Source organism: Trichosurus vulpecula, chromosome X (assembly GCF_011100635.1).
Source record: "Trichosurus vulpecula isolate mTriVul1 chromosome X, mTriVul1.pri, whole genome shotgun sequence".
NCBI lineage: Eukaryota > Metazoa > Chordata > Mammalia > Diprotodontia > Phalangeridae > Trichosurus > Trichosurus vulpecula.
Genome location: NC_050582.1, coordinates 44,476,298 through 44,490,454, shown reverse-complemented (window position 1 = coordinate 44,490,454; position 14,157 = coordinate 44,476,298). Strand labels below are relative to the sequence as shown.

At 44.2% G+C, this 14,157-nt stretch overlaps 1 protein-coding gene across 1 annotated transcript in view; it reads left to right on the top strand.

Moving 5' to 3' along the window:
* Positions 1-13,247, top strand: part of ARHGAP36 (Rho GTPase activating protein 36) — a 43,132-nt gene extending 29,885 nt beyond the window's left edge. The window contains exons 4-12 of the mRNA XM_036739823.1: positions 3,302-3,555; positions 4,946-4,991; positions 6,387-6,442; positions 8,547-8,697; positions 9,057-9,205; positions 9,399-9,569; positions 10,472-10,695; positions 11,176-11,384; positions 11,612-13,247. Of these exons, the coding sequence (XP_036595718.1) occupies positions 3,302-3,555; positions 4,946-4,991; positions 6,387-6,442; positions 8,547-8,697; positions 9,057-9,205; positions 9,399-9,569; positions 10,472-10,695; positions 11,176-11,384; positions 11,612-11,886 (1,535 nt within the window). The 3' untranslated portion in view covers positions 11,887-13,247. The remainder of the gene's footprint in view (positions 1-3,301; positions 3,556-4,945; positions 4,992-6,386; positions 6,443-8,546; positions 8,698-9,056; positions 9,206-9,398; positions 9,570-10,471; positions 10,696-11,175; positions 11,385-11,611) is intronic.
* The last annotated feature ends 910 nt before the right edge of the window (positions 13,248-14,157 follow it).

Sequence of the window (14,157 nt, the reverse complement as noted above, 5' to 3'; positions counted from 1 at the left end):
CTCCCCAAAAATCTAAGGTAGTATGTCAGATTATCCCTGACTTTCCTCCCCTTTCATGTATTCTAAAATGGACTAGTCACTTATCCTCCTCAAGATTCTTATCACTTCCATCCCAGAAATCAGTTCCTCCTCGTTGCTGAGATTCAGATCCAGAATAGAAATTCTCCTCCTTGTTCTTGATGACTCATTTTCCTTCTCTTTCAATTTAAGTCCTTCTTTTGTTCTTTTCCCCCTCATATCCTTTTCAAGCCCTTCTTCACCTTCAATCATTCTCCTTCAGGTTGAGCTCTTCTCTTTCTGTTTCAGTTTCTCAAGTTCTTTCAAATTTCCCTTCCCCCAAATCAATCTCTGACCTTTTTCACAATTTCAAAGTTAAGTCATCGTCATAATTCCTTCTCCTACTTCTCCTTCTTCAACCCCAATCTTTCTCCTATATTACCTTTAGGGTTTATATATAGGAGTCTTCAGGATCTCATTCCTCTGTATTTCAACTCCCAGAAGCCAGAGTCTGGCCTGGCCCAAATAGGAGATAATGAAGTCCGAACACCTGGGTTAGAATCGCTGCTCTGCTAATTACTGCCTGTGTAAATTAGGATGAATCACTCCATCTTTCAGGGCCTCAGTTTCTTAATCTGCCTCTTCATTACCATTTCAGTGACTCAAAATTCTGATTCTTCAGAGATCTGTGACACATAGGCATATCACATTACCTGAGAATCACTAGTGCTAAAAAGATGAGTTTTTCCTTCTTGGAGGAAACTTGGGATCTTTGAAAGTATTGTATAATTTTCCAAATGCAACCCAGTTCACTCTCATCTAATCAGTTCTGAGCACTGTCCGTCTATAATCTGGACAACAGGCGTTCTTTATCCATTTGATTTTTTTCCATATGCATTATTAGGATGAATTCTTTCCCGAGATTATTGATGTCATTTAAGAGGCTTTTCGGTATTCTTGGACTTGATGCATACAAGAGCATCTGGAAGACATCACCTGTATAGACATAGGGAATATCTCTTCTATTTGGCTTCTGCTCTGGACATCCTCCATCATTAGCAAACAGCTTTGGTGATCCATATGTTTTCCTTTTTTATGTTTCAATTGATTTTTAATAATCAGAAGATTGTTCCAACAAAGTCCTCTCTATTTTATCTATCAAGAAACTCTGCATGACATTAACACATGCATGGGAAACACTTTGTTGGAGGAGAGCCTTTAAGGCTGCATTTTGCTCTACCCAATCAAATGCTTTTTAATAATTAAAAAACAATACTTACAGTGGGATCTTGTATTCTTTGAACCAAGTCAAGTATGTGACTGTAAAGATATTGTCTATTGTAGAATATTATTTATAAAAACCTCCCTATTTCTTTCTCATATTTTCACAAAGGATGCCATTGATATGTAGGTAGATTTGTCTCGTAAATATTTTGTTGGGATGAGAAGGTAGGCTTATAGGTTGGTAGTTATTGATAACTTCTCAATCATCCTTAACATCCATGATTTTTCCCACTTGTTTGTTATCTTTCCTTTTTTCAAATATTTTGGTTTTTGGTCTCTTCATTGTGGTGATTGCTTTACTTTGGTTCAACTTCCATAGGAAATGGTGATGATCCATGTTAATGTCTGTTCCTTGTTCCTTCATCCATTTATTGGACATCAGTAGCCATTTAATTAGGTCAGGTTGGAACCGTTTTGAATGTACATCATACTCACTTTTCATCTTCAACCTTTTTTTCTTAATTTGGCATTGGTTTTGATCTTTACTCTAGCAAGTCAGTGGTCTGAGAAATGACCCCTGTATCAGCAACAGGTTGTTTCATATATTATAAGACAAAATCAATTTCATTTTTTGAGATGTTTCTTGTGAATGGTCTTTTTGTTATGAGTATGAGCACTGCAAGACAAGATGACCGACTACCCTTTGAAATGATGTTTCTTGTTTTCTTTAGAAGCACGATGAAACCAACTTCACTTCTTTCCTTATATCTTTTGGTATCATTTATAGTGAGAATGTCCAATATTGCTATAATTCTGTTCCTTCAATGCTTTCAGATTTGTTGGGGATTGGGCAAGGAGCTTGAATTTAGAGTGCCAACAAGTTAGGTTAATAAATTGTCTAAAATGGTGTGATTCTTAGCACCCTCTACCCCATTTCTACCACTTTGCCATGATAACTACAGAAATGCAAGAGAGCTACACAAGGATTGAGTGCCATTTTGTATTTTTCTTTCTTTTACAGTTTGCCATAGCCAAAGAATATATCACCTAGTTTAATCTCTTATGGAAAGGTTGGCCCCAGGCAATCAATTAAAACTCAAGTAAGGGATCTAGGAGTTTTGTTGTTCACTCATTTTCAGTTGCGTCCAACTCTTCATGACCCCATTTGGGGTTTTCTTGGTAAAGATACTAGAGCGGTTTGCCATTTTCTTCTCCAGCTCATTTTACACATGAGGAAACTGAGGCAAATGGGGTTATGTGATTTGCCCAGGGTCACAGAGCTAGTAAGTGTCTGAGATCAGATTTGAACGCACAAAGATGAGTCTTCCTGACTCCAGGCCTGGCACTCTATCCACTGCATCACCTAGCTGCCCCTTAATTTAAAAGTTACTCTTAGATATTCCCTGAGCAATCACCTAAATTCTGTGTAGAGGTGTTGTGGACAGTCCTCAAGCAAATAGTTATGGAGCTAGAGAAGTTTCATACAAGGACAACTAAAGTAATCAAAAAGATGGAGTGGTGGCAGCTATGTGAGCCTGGCCCAGAAAAGTTGAAGCTTAATGTCTCTAAGATCAGGAAGGTGATGGAGATTAGCAAATAGATTTTTTTTACCAAGCTCTAGATACCAAATGGAGGGAGACTCCTGGAAACATGAAAAGGAAAATTTAGGACGAGATAAAGGTCAAAATTTACCTTGGGGAACTCATTCTCTCCAGAGATGATATAAGCTAAAAGGAGAAACAGTTTCACAAGTGGTTGGATCAATTCTTGGGTGACAGATCTGGACTGGGAGCCAAGAGACCAGGGTTTGAATCTTATAGCCACTGACTAGTGGTGGTTCCTCTTCCCTCTCTTGGCCTCAGTTTCCTCCTCTGTATGATAAGGGGGTCTTTCTGCTTAGATGATCTCTAAGATCCTCTTGACCCTGGATCTGTGAATCAATAATCCCTTGAGGGGTAACTGCCAAGTCTTGAGTTCTAGACTACTCTACAAATTCCCATACTGAGCACCACCCCTTATCCAAAATGTATGCAGTTATCCTCCTGCCCCTTCCTCTTTTGACCCAATTTAGTTTCTCCAGATAATGCTCAGACCTTTGGGATACCCCTTTCCCAAGTCATTGCCAACGACTTGGCCAACAAACGGCAGAGGGAAGCCATGAAGGTTCCTCGGAGACAAGGCATTGATGTGGAGGCTTCCGTGCTTCGCTTCCTCACAGAGAAGCATCGCCAGTGCATGCAAGGAGAACACTCCCTGCTGGGAGCCCTGATGGAGTATCACAGGGAGCCTCTGACTCCCCTTTTTGCAGATCATCCCCCGAAGATCCAGAGAAGGGTAAGTTCCAAACTTAGTGTGGTGTGAGGAAGTATTGTGTGTGCCTTAAAAACCATATAGAATTGGGAGTTGTGATAACAATTATTTCAGAGAGGGTACTACCCTCACAAGGTTAATGGAGAAGGGCCAGAACTGGCCTCTCTGGTCCTTTCTTGATGGAAGCAGCAGTAACCTGAGTCCTTGGACACTTGTCCTACAGTGAGAAGTCTTGGATGGCTTAAGGAAGGTGGTTAATTTATCTAAGTGAGTATTGCTAGGAAGTAATCTTGAACTTGCATGCTTTTTCTGATTTAAAAAAATTAAATTTTTTCAGTTAACAAGCATTTAAAAAAATTAATTTGTCCCCCTCTATCATTCCCTGTTCCTCTTATTTCCTTGAGCAAATTAAAAAAGAACCCCCAAAATAAAGTCCTCAATATCTAGTCCGGGAAAACAAATTCCCACATTGGCCATGTCTGAAAAAAATATATATATCTCTTTCTGCATTTTAAGTTCATCACCTCTCTGTCAGGAGGTGAGTGGCATGTTTCATGTTCATTCCTTTGGACTCGTGGTTCATCATTGTGTTGGTTGGAGTTCAAGAGTCTTTCAAAGTTGCTTTTCTCTGTGATGTTATCATTGTATAGATTGTTCTCCTACTTCTCATTTTGCTCTGCATCAATTCATAAAGGTCTTCTCAGCTTCCTCTGAAATTGTCCATTTTCCCATTTCTTATGGCACAATAATATTCCATTGCATTAATACTTCATAATTTGTTTAGCCATTCCCCAATAGGACATCCCTTTAGTTACTGATTTTTGGCTACCACAAAAGAGCCATGATTAATATTTTTAGTCCTTTCCCTCTTTCTTTGATCTCCTTGGGTTGTTAAATCTACTAGTGGTATATCTGGGTCAAAGGCTATACACAATTTGGTTACTTTCTGGGCATAGTTCTAAATTGCTTTCCAGAATGGCTGGACCAATTCACAGCTCCACCAACTATGCACTAGTGTATCTGTTTTCCCATAGCCCCTCCAACATTTGTCATCGTCCTCTTTGTCATCTTTGGCAGTCTGATGTGTGTGAGGTGGAACTTTAAAGTTGTTTTAACGTGCATGGCTTTCCTGTTACACATTTCATGCTTCCTGGTTGTCTTGGCAGTTTCCAGGAGAATCTCAGTGGGGACAGGGTGGGGAGGGGAACAGACTTGGAGTCCTCACTGCCCAATCCCTCCCTAGAGTCTCCCCATTTTTCTGCAGGGGGGCTTATCTGTTGACTGCATTTCCGATTTGGATCAAGGCAACTCGCGCCTATTGGAGGCCCTGCAGCTCTCCCTCCCTGCCAGTCGGGAGGGTGTGAAGCTCATGGGCAATGAGGAGAAGTTGGGGCTCAACCCTATTTTCCGACAGGTCCCCGTTATTGTGGACAAGTGCTGTGAGCACATCGAGGAGTATGGTAAGGATGTAAGGGGAGGAGGGAAAGAGGGGATTTTAAGTGGGGTGGGGAAAAAAGACAGTAGAATGCTTTGAGCAATGTCTAGTCATCCCACCTTTAGCTACTGCATCTGGTCTAGTCACCTTGGAACCAAGCAGCACTAGGACAGAAAGAAAAGGAGAGAAAATTCAGGGAAGAAGAGATTAGAGAAGCTCAGTTTGTTGAGGAGAAACTATACGCTCCACAACACGCCCACCAAATGGATATCCCGTCTCTACATGAAGACCACTAGTGATAGAAAGCTCGCTCCCTCCAATAAAAATAGTTGAAGATAATTGCCATTCTTTCTTCAAAGACTAGTCAGGTCTTTCCTATCCAGAACTTGGTCAATTGATTATAAAAAAATACATACATAGGACTTTATGTTTACCCCCTTTTAAATTTCATATTGTTAATTTCAGCCCAGTGGTCCAGCCAATTGATATATTTTGTATCTTGATTAGCTCATCTATTTGCTCTTCCCCCCAGCTTTGTGTTCTCTGCAAATATAAGAAGTATCCCATCTGTATCTTTATCCCAATTAATGACAAAAATATAGACTAGCCAGGACCATGGACAGAGTCCTAGTGGCTCTCCCACTGAGGCTGACATTGTTCTCATCAACCAAGGCTCTTTGGAAACATTTTTTTTTTTTTACTAGCTAAGAATCCACATAACTGTACCTCCCAGCCTACATTTTCCACAAATCGTTAACGATGGCATCATTAGAGATTTTGTCAAATACTTGGTCAAGATCAAGACATATATCCTATGTCTATGGCATTCACCTGATATCCAAACCTAATAACACTATTTAAAAAGGAAATGCAATTAGTTTGACATGAATTATTCTTCATAAATATGTTAGCTCCTAATTATCATGGTATTTTATTTTCTAAATGCTTGCAACCCATCTGTTTAATTATCAGTTCTTGCTAAGGATTGATAGCAAACTCACTGGTCTACAGGTTTGGGACTCCATCCTTCTTTACAATTTTTTGAAAACTGGAATGACATTTACCCACTAAGGTGTCATGTTGTGGTCAGAATACAAACAATTCGGTGATCGAGGTTAGGACTTGGCATGGGCCTGGGGTTAGGGATCAGGCTAGGACCGGGGCAGGGCTTAGTCTGAACCAGGGTTAGGCAGAGACTCCACACAGAAATTAAGAATAGAGTCTAATGATATATGGAGATACAAGTGAAAAATTCCAGGGTGCTACTCCAGTGGGTTCCAGAGTCATGTTTTCCATCAAAATAACCTCTGGATTAGAAAAGGAATTCCTTGTCTTGGCAGTGGACAGTAGGCAACGGGTGGGCAGTGGGCTGGCACTCAGGGCTAGTGTTGCCCCATGTCTTGTCTAACTATTCTTTCAGGCCTGAAGACCCTTGGGATTTTCCGCGTTGGAAGCTCCAAGAAGAGAGTGAAGGAGGTAGAGAGATGTTTACATGACCAATTTTGGGAGATAGGGAGATAAAAACCCAAAGGGATGAGAGTGGGTCCTGGGGACAGGTGTATGTGTGGGAACTCCCTCAGGGAACAGTCAAGGTGTGCTCCCTCTGGCGACTTGCCTGGTTGGCTCTTTCCCCTTGGACACTCTTCTGGGTGATCTGGCTTCCATGTCCTGGGGCAATGGGGAGAGACAAAGGGGAAGAATAACAGAAAGCATATTCCGAAAGGTTAGAAACCAGAAAATGGAAGAGATTGAACCTGAAGTATGTTCTGGAGAAATATAAGTGGGAAGGGAGGTGGGGGAGGGGAAAGTTAGAGTTATATGGACAAACTCTAGGTAAGGGAGCCTGTTCTCCATATTTTCCAAAGAATTTTCACTATGTTAGGACTAAGAAATGAGTTTCTCCATTTATATTCTTCATCACTGAAGAGCAAATTGAGTTCTGTCCCATGATTTGGGATCTAGGCAGAGGGAGGTAAAGGGAAGTGTAGACACAACCCCTTCTCTTAGGGAGCTTCCTGTCTGATAGTGGAAACAATTTCTGTCATAAGGAAGCTTCTGGCTTGACAGGGGAGAGAAAAATCCCTAAACTCAGGGAGCTACCAATCTGAGAGGCAACATGATATAGTGGATAGAGTGATGGATGTGGAGTCAGGAAGACCGAGATTCAAATTCAGCCTCTGACATACTAGCTGTGTGACCTTGGAGAATTCATTTCAACTCACAGGGTCTCATTTTCCTAGTCTTTAAAATGAAGGGGTTGGTTTCAGTGGCCTTTAAGGTCCTTTCCAGATCTAAATCTAAGATCCTCTTATGGGAGAGCTGCTAATCTGATGGGGGAAGTTACCCACAGGGAGGTACTAGTAGTATAGAAGAGATATGGCCATTCCCATGAAGAACCCCCAGTCTGATAGGGAAGCACAGTCTCTGAAGAGCACACCAGCATGGCTTAGTTCCCTGATGGGATGAGATATTGAATGGGAGGGGCATGGCAGCATGAAGCCATGGGTGGGTCCCAGAGGAAATTGGGAGGGATGCAATGAGGCCCATGAGGATGGAGGTGGTGGAGGGGACACTCAGGAGATTGGGGTGAGGAAAAGCTTTGGGCCTCAAGGTGTTCTGTGGATGGACCCAGTTGTGTTTGATGAGTTCTTTGAGCTTATTTTAGCAGGTACCCTTGCTGGAGCACCTCTGAACTCCTATAGTGAATTGTGCCTCTTTTGTTCCTATTTCTTAAAACGTCCTGCCTCTTCTGGTAGTTCCTCAGGTCCATGTCTTGTCTCGTCTTGTCTTGTCCTGTCTTGTATTGTTTCCTTTTCTAAACTAGAAGCTCTCCAAGTGCAGGGATCATGTCTTAGGCACCTCTGTATCCCCCAGGGACAATGATTAGTCAATCAATTCTGTGCTGGGCATTGGAGACACAAAGACAAAAAGGAGTTACCTAGAATGTTAAATATATGATTGTAGTTTGATTTCCTATAGCACTTTACAATTTACAAAGAGATTTCCTCATGAAACTCTGGGAGATGGTTGCTATCCAAGTTTTGCAGATGAGTACACTGAGTCTGAGACAGGGGGAGTGATGTGGCTTAGGTCACATAGCTAGTAAGTGGGGAAGCCAGGACTAGAACCCAAGCCTCCTGACTAACAGGCCTGAGTTTTTTCCACTACATTAGGCTGACCCAAACTAAAAGGATTTCTGAATTTGGCATCAGCTAGAGCACTTGAAGGTTTGCAAATCACCTTCCTCACAGACACCCTCAGGGGTCAGTATTTCAAAGATTGGTAGCTCCATTTTACACATGAAGAAACTGTGACCCAGAGAACGGAAGGGACTTGCCCAAGGTCAGATCGGGAGCAAGTAATGGGGGTTCAATCCCAGTTCTCCTGGCTGCACATCTAGTGTTTCTTTTTTCACTGTAGGTCTCTAGCAGACTGTCTGGAAAGGTGTTTAAGGCTGGGAAGCCTTCCCAGAGCCCTTCAAACTGCTCCATCTACACAGAAGACTGAAGGGAGGAAGTGGGGGGGGGAGGGAGAGGCATCAGGACAGGTGCCTTATTCTTCCTCTTTTTCCTTCTTTTAGCTTCGTGAAGAATTTGACCAAGGCATGGAGGTCACCCTGGATGAGACCCAGAGTGTTCATGATGTGGCAGCACTGCTTAAGGAGTTTCTGCGGGATCTGAGTGAGCCCCTGGTGCCCCGGGAGTTCTACCAAGTTTTTCTTCGGGCTGCCAGTAAGTCAATTCTTAAACCCTGTAGAGCTAGGTAAGGGAGGGTGTTTGCAAAGGGCACAACTTTGAGCTGAAGCTTACAGGGGATGAATGGCAAAGCAGGAGGGTCACCCCCTCCAGGGGCACCAAGGGAAGGTTTGGGAGAGGTAGGACCTGGTTGTTCCACAGAGAGAGGATATTAGCCACTCTTCTAGGATGGAGAAACGGAGTACACAGTGGGCACCCTCAATGTCCTTTCAGTTTCCAGAGGCATGATGAACTTTTCTTTGGTTCCAGGCAGCTACCAAGCCACATTTCCTAATGGCCAAAGATGCCTCATGCCTAGCTAAGATGGCTCAGTCTCATGCCTTCCTTCTCCACAGGCCTGCCCACCGGTGAGAGACTGGCCGTCTTGCAGCTGCTGATCTATCTGTTGCCCCCATGCAACTGTGATACTCTGTACCGCCTCCTGCAGTTTCTGGATAAAGTGTCCAAGCATTCCGAGGACAGCATTGGGCCCCAGGGCCAGATGGTAAAAGGGCAAGGCAGGAGGTTGGCTGAGGGGATGTTTCCAGTACACTTCACTGGTGGCATGGGAGAGGGACAACAAGGAGACTGATCTGACTGGATTCAGGGATACATAGGAAGGAGTGACAGGAATGTCAGACAGGGAACTTCTTCCTGACTTCTTTTGTTTCCTTCTCACTCTTCATTTTTCTCTCTAGATTTCTGGCAACCGGATGACCACCGCCAACTTGGCTATGATTTTTGGACCCAACATCCTGCAGAAGGAGAAGATGCACGAGAGGGACACCAGAGTTCTGGGGATGGAGGAGAGCACGGCCATGATCACCGTGCTCCAGACACTGATTGAGAATTTCCAGATCCTTTACATGGTAGGAAGAGAAGCTCGCTTGAGTGGGCTTATCTTACCATCCCCCAAGTACCTTACTTCCATTGTGTCTATTGGTGGTATATGGTGTTCCACCATCTTGGAACATCAAATGATGAATCTCTTTCAAGGGGTCTCTATCCATAAAGCAGAGGAGGCCTGGGGACCCAGCTCTGGGTGGAGTAGGTGGTCATAAGGGGACCTAGAAGAATTTCAGTGAGACAGAACCCACTACTTCTGAGACAAGCCATTTGGCATGATTTATCCCCCACCTAAGTCCTTGCTTCTTTTCCAGTTCTTTTTTCCAGTCCTCATGATATGATAGCCAGTTCTATGATCATCTTGGTTGCCCTCCAGCTTACCAATAATGTCCTTCCTAAACACTCCAGATGTGGTCTGACTGCGGGAGAGTAGCAAGGGACTTTCATTTTCCTGCCCCTTTCAGTAGATCTCAGCTTCTTTTGCTTCTGGAACACACTGCTGTCATGCATTAAGCTTGCAGTCCATTTAAGAAAGGCCCTCTGTCTGCCAGATAACACAGTAACTCAGTCCTCTTGACTCTTAGGGCATCCTCATTAAATGATCTAACTAGAATAATCTTACAAGGAATCCTTATAGGAAGGAGAAGAAAGAGGAAATAGAAATATAAGTGACCAATATGTTGGTTCCAGGGAAGAGGTAACTTCCTGGGAAACTTTAGGAGTAAAGGGTAGTTGTAAGGAGGAATCTTCCCTAATGGCCCTGTCCCTGGGGAGACTGACAGTGAAGGAGCCAAGGTCTCTGGGCATTTAGTCCCAGATCCTGGAGAGTCCTGGAGAGAGATGCCACCCTGGAAGGGAGGAGAAGGGTCTCCCACCATTCTAGGCTTTGGGTGGTTGTCCATTGAGGTGCCAATTCCTCTCCCAGGTGCCCCCTGATGTGCAGAGCGAGGTGCTCCTCAGCCTGTGGCACACTGACCCTGATGTCATTGAATATCTTCTGCGTCAAAAATTCAAGACCCCTATGCCCTTGGCGGTCCCTGAGACATCAGCTTCTGATAGCGAGTCCACTTCTGCTTCTGAGTGTGTCTCTGCTTCTGGATCGATCACCTGCTCTGCCCTTGAATCTGGCACATGCTCCGTTGCTCACTTGTGAGTTGCTCAGGAGAATGGGTGTTCATCTCAGGCTGGGTTGGACCCTTAAACCCATATTTCCTAGCAATGAGGAGTGGGGAGAGTCAGGAAGAAAGGAAGGGGAATTACATCATATTGCCCTCTATGAGGCCCTCCTTCATTCACTGATCCATTGAGCAAATATTTATGCAGATTTTTTTGGCATGCAAAGCAGTGTTTGTGTGGAGGGGAGGGGGATATAATTTCCATCTTTCAGTCCAGTAGGAGAGTATACCCAGATTACTCCCAAATGGAGAATGCTGGGCTCCTGCCACAATTGAGAATGTTAATTCTGAAGGTATCTCAATTTGTGGTTCTTCCTGGTTCCCCAAAGAAAATGATTTTGTTTAAACCTACCTTCTCTCTTCCTCCCAATGAAATCCACTATTTCTCTCCTTAAATACAGATAATGAAAAATTATCTAAAGACCCTGGAATAACTTGCCCTTTCCAATTTCAGGGGTGCGCACAAACTGACTGATGAGCCTGTGGCAAGCACCAGTGCTGGGGCAGTCCAGATCCCCACTCTTTTCCCGCCATTCTCTTTCCTGAGGCTCCCTGGCCGCATGGAAAAGGAAACTGCCAAGAGCTCCAAAACTATCTTCTGCCTGCGTCCCTTCCGGTCTGGCCATGGAGCTCAGACCCCTGATGATGCCTCCTCCAGCCAAGGTGAGCTCAGGGTTTGTCAATATTATGTTTCAGGGCGCTGTTTTGGGCAGGGGCCCTCAAGATACCCTCAGAGGTCCCTGCCAACCACTGCCAAGCCTGGTACAGAGCTCCATTCCAGCCCTGGGCCCTGGTTTTTTAGTACCTAAGGAAAATAGAAAGGGTTGTACGATTATAAGATCGTTGTTAATATTTGCTGTTAACTGTTGGTCATTGTTAATGTTTTTCAGGAGTCTGCATGAGGCTGTTTGCATCCCATAGCCAGCGCCAGATGGCACGTTCTGAGGATGATGTTGTCGTTGAAGAGCAGGCCCCCCAGGCTGAGGCCAAAGAGGAAGAGGATGAGGTTGAAGACAAGGGCAAGGGCAAGGGCAAGGGCAAGGGCAAAGGCAAGGGCAAGGGCAAGGGCAAGGCCCCTGCAAAGTCTGAAAAGCGGGCCAAATCGCCCCTTTCTGATGATACCGATTCTGAACCACGCCCTGGCTGCAGCTGGTTCCAGTCCTAAACGGACACATATCTATTGCTCCCTCTGCAATTTCTGCTCCCCCACCCCTTCCCCCTAACTCCCTTACAATGTGCCGGGCAGGATCTGACAGGTGCCAACTTCTAAGGTAGAATGAGAGATCTCAGTGGGTGAGAAATTTGAAGGCTCAAACCACAGAGGCTGCCAGTCATGATTGACTCAGGCTTCTGTGGGGAGGTAGAGAGGTTCCCATGAGATTTCATACCTGGAGACCCCTCCAGGCCAGTATTTCCAAAATATTTCTGTCCTCACCAGGGGGGATGGTCCGGGTCTTCATCTCTTCTGACAAATCTCACACAAGCCGATGACCCAGAAACATTCCCACCTTCTTTGGTGCTGTTCTCTACTTGAGAGCCTCAGGGGAGAGGGACCAAAGTTTGAGGAAACTGTAGGACCATGGGATGTGAGGGCAGAAAGGGACTTTGGAGACCACTTAGTTTTCCACCATAAAGGTGGTTGGCCAATGATCTTCGAGGTCTCTTCCAGCCCTCAATCTTATGAGCCCAAGTCTCCCGATTCAAAATCCAATAAGTAAGAACCAGGTGTCTCAGACACCTTGCCCCTCCAATTTCATTTTAGCAGACCTGTTACCCGTGCACAATTATCTCCCTATTGATGTATCTTTTGGTGTAACAACTCCTTTAAGGCAAACTGCCTAACCCCCCGCTGCTTTTCTCTTGTGGATGCATGCCACTTACGTATACTATACTATCCCCCAGCTGCTCCCCACAAAGAAGTTAGTAGGGGCCTTCTCAGGCCCCTTGTGAAACTGGAACCTGGAAGAGCTGAAAAACTAGAAGGGATACACATAGTAGCTCACAGCCACCTCCGGACTCTGTTCTCTAATACAGTCAGACCACTAGCCGTGCCAGACGGCCCTTCTTCCATCATGGTGCTGTCTGCTCAGGTTTCATCACCAACAAACCTCATGTCAGATTCTCTTTCATAACCGGTGAATGGTTAACAACAGGAGAAGGTACTCGAATACATTTAGTTGAAGATACTTTCACGTGTAGAATGAGTCGTTTGCAGATATCCTAGGTAGGTTTACGTAGGTATATTTTATATGCAATCCTCACCTCTACCGTTACTGTATCTTCACTATGCAAGGTTTCAGCATTTGTAAGGCTACGAGCCGGCATGTAGGATTGAGCATTTCATCCGACAGTTAACACTATAGCTGGCTATGAGCTATTATGATCTATCATGGGAGTAGTATTGTACATTGATCGAAAGTACTTGAAAATGCATGATACTGATGGATAGAGGCTGCTGGGGGAATAAAACTTTAGATGTATACTTTTTCTGTGGTGTGTTGTAATAAATATTGTGATTTCAGCATCAAAATGTTGTCATTGGCTGTTATTTTCGGAGGGTATTGTGGGGCCCACGGAAAGGCAGCAAGCACTGTGCTGTCCTTTATGCTCTGTGCGGGGAGGGTGTCTGGTTGCTCCTTGGGAACAGTGGCCCTACCCTGGTGTTAGAGTGGGGGGCTGCATTTCCACTTGATGCCAGGCCACTGGGCAGAGCTTGGAGTGGCTCAGGCCATAGAGTAGGCCTACCCAATACTGGCCATTTTCTCCTACATATAAATAGCCAGGAAAGGTCCCAAAGCTGGCAGGATGATGCTGGACATATATCCACTGCTCTTAGTGTGGGGAGGAGTCCTCTTATAAAGTGGAGGCAATGTGTTGTAATGAAAAGAGCACTGGAGGATAAGTCAGAAGACCTGGGTTTGTATCTCAGCTCTGATATGTACCCTTAGGGCCTCAGTTTCCTCATCTGTAAAATGAAGACATTGGATTAGATCATAACATCATTATGTTTCCATGAAATTGGACATTCCTTTCATATATATGGATTGCAACTCCTCTATGCCTTATTATTAGACTGTTTTTGTAAATGGTATCCCCCCTCCCCCTGCCCGACACCTCCAACCCATCCATTGATATTCAGCCTCTGGTCATAAACCTCTCAAAACTAAGTTAGGTTGGTCCTTGAACTAATGGGCTGGGAAGTACCTTAGAATCAATAGATAAATCATCAACAAGCATTTCTTAGGCACCTACTATGTGCCAGACACTGCCAGGTGCTGGGAGTACAAAGACTGAAACAATCCCAACTTACAAAGGAGCCTTATTCTCTTCTAATGAGAGAATACTCACACATACATATATACACACATATACATATGTGTACATATATATAAGTATATACAATTGGGGTCACAAAGAGTCAGACGCAACTGAAACA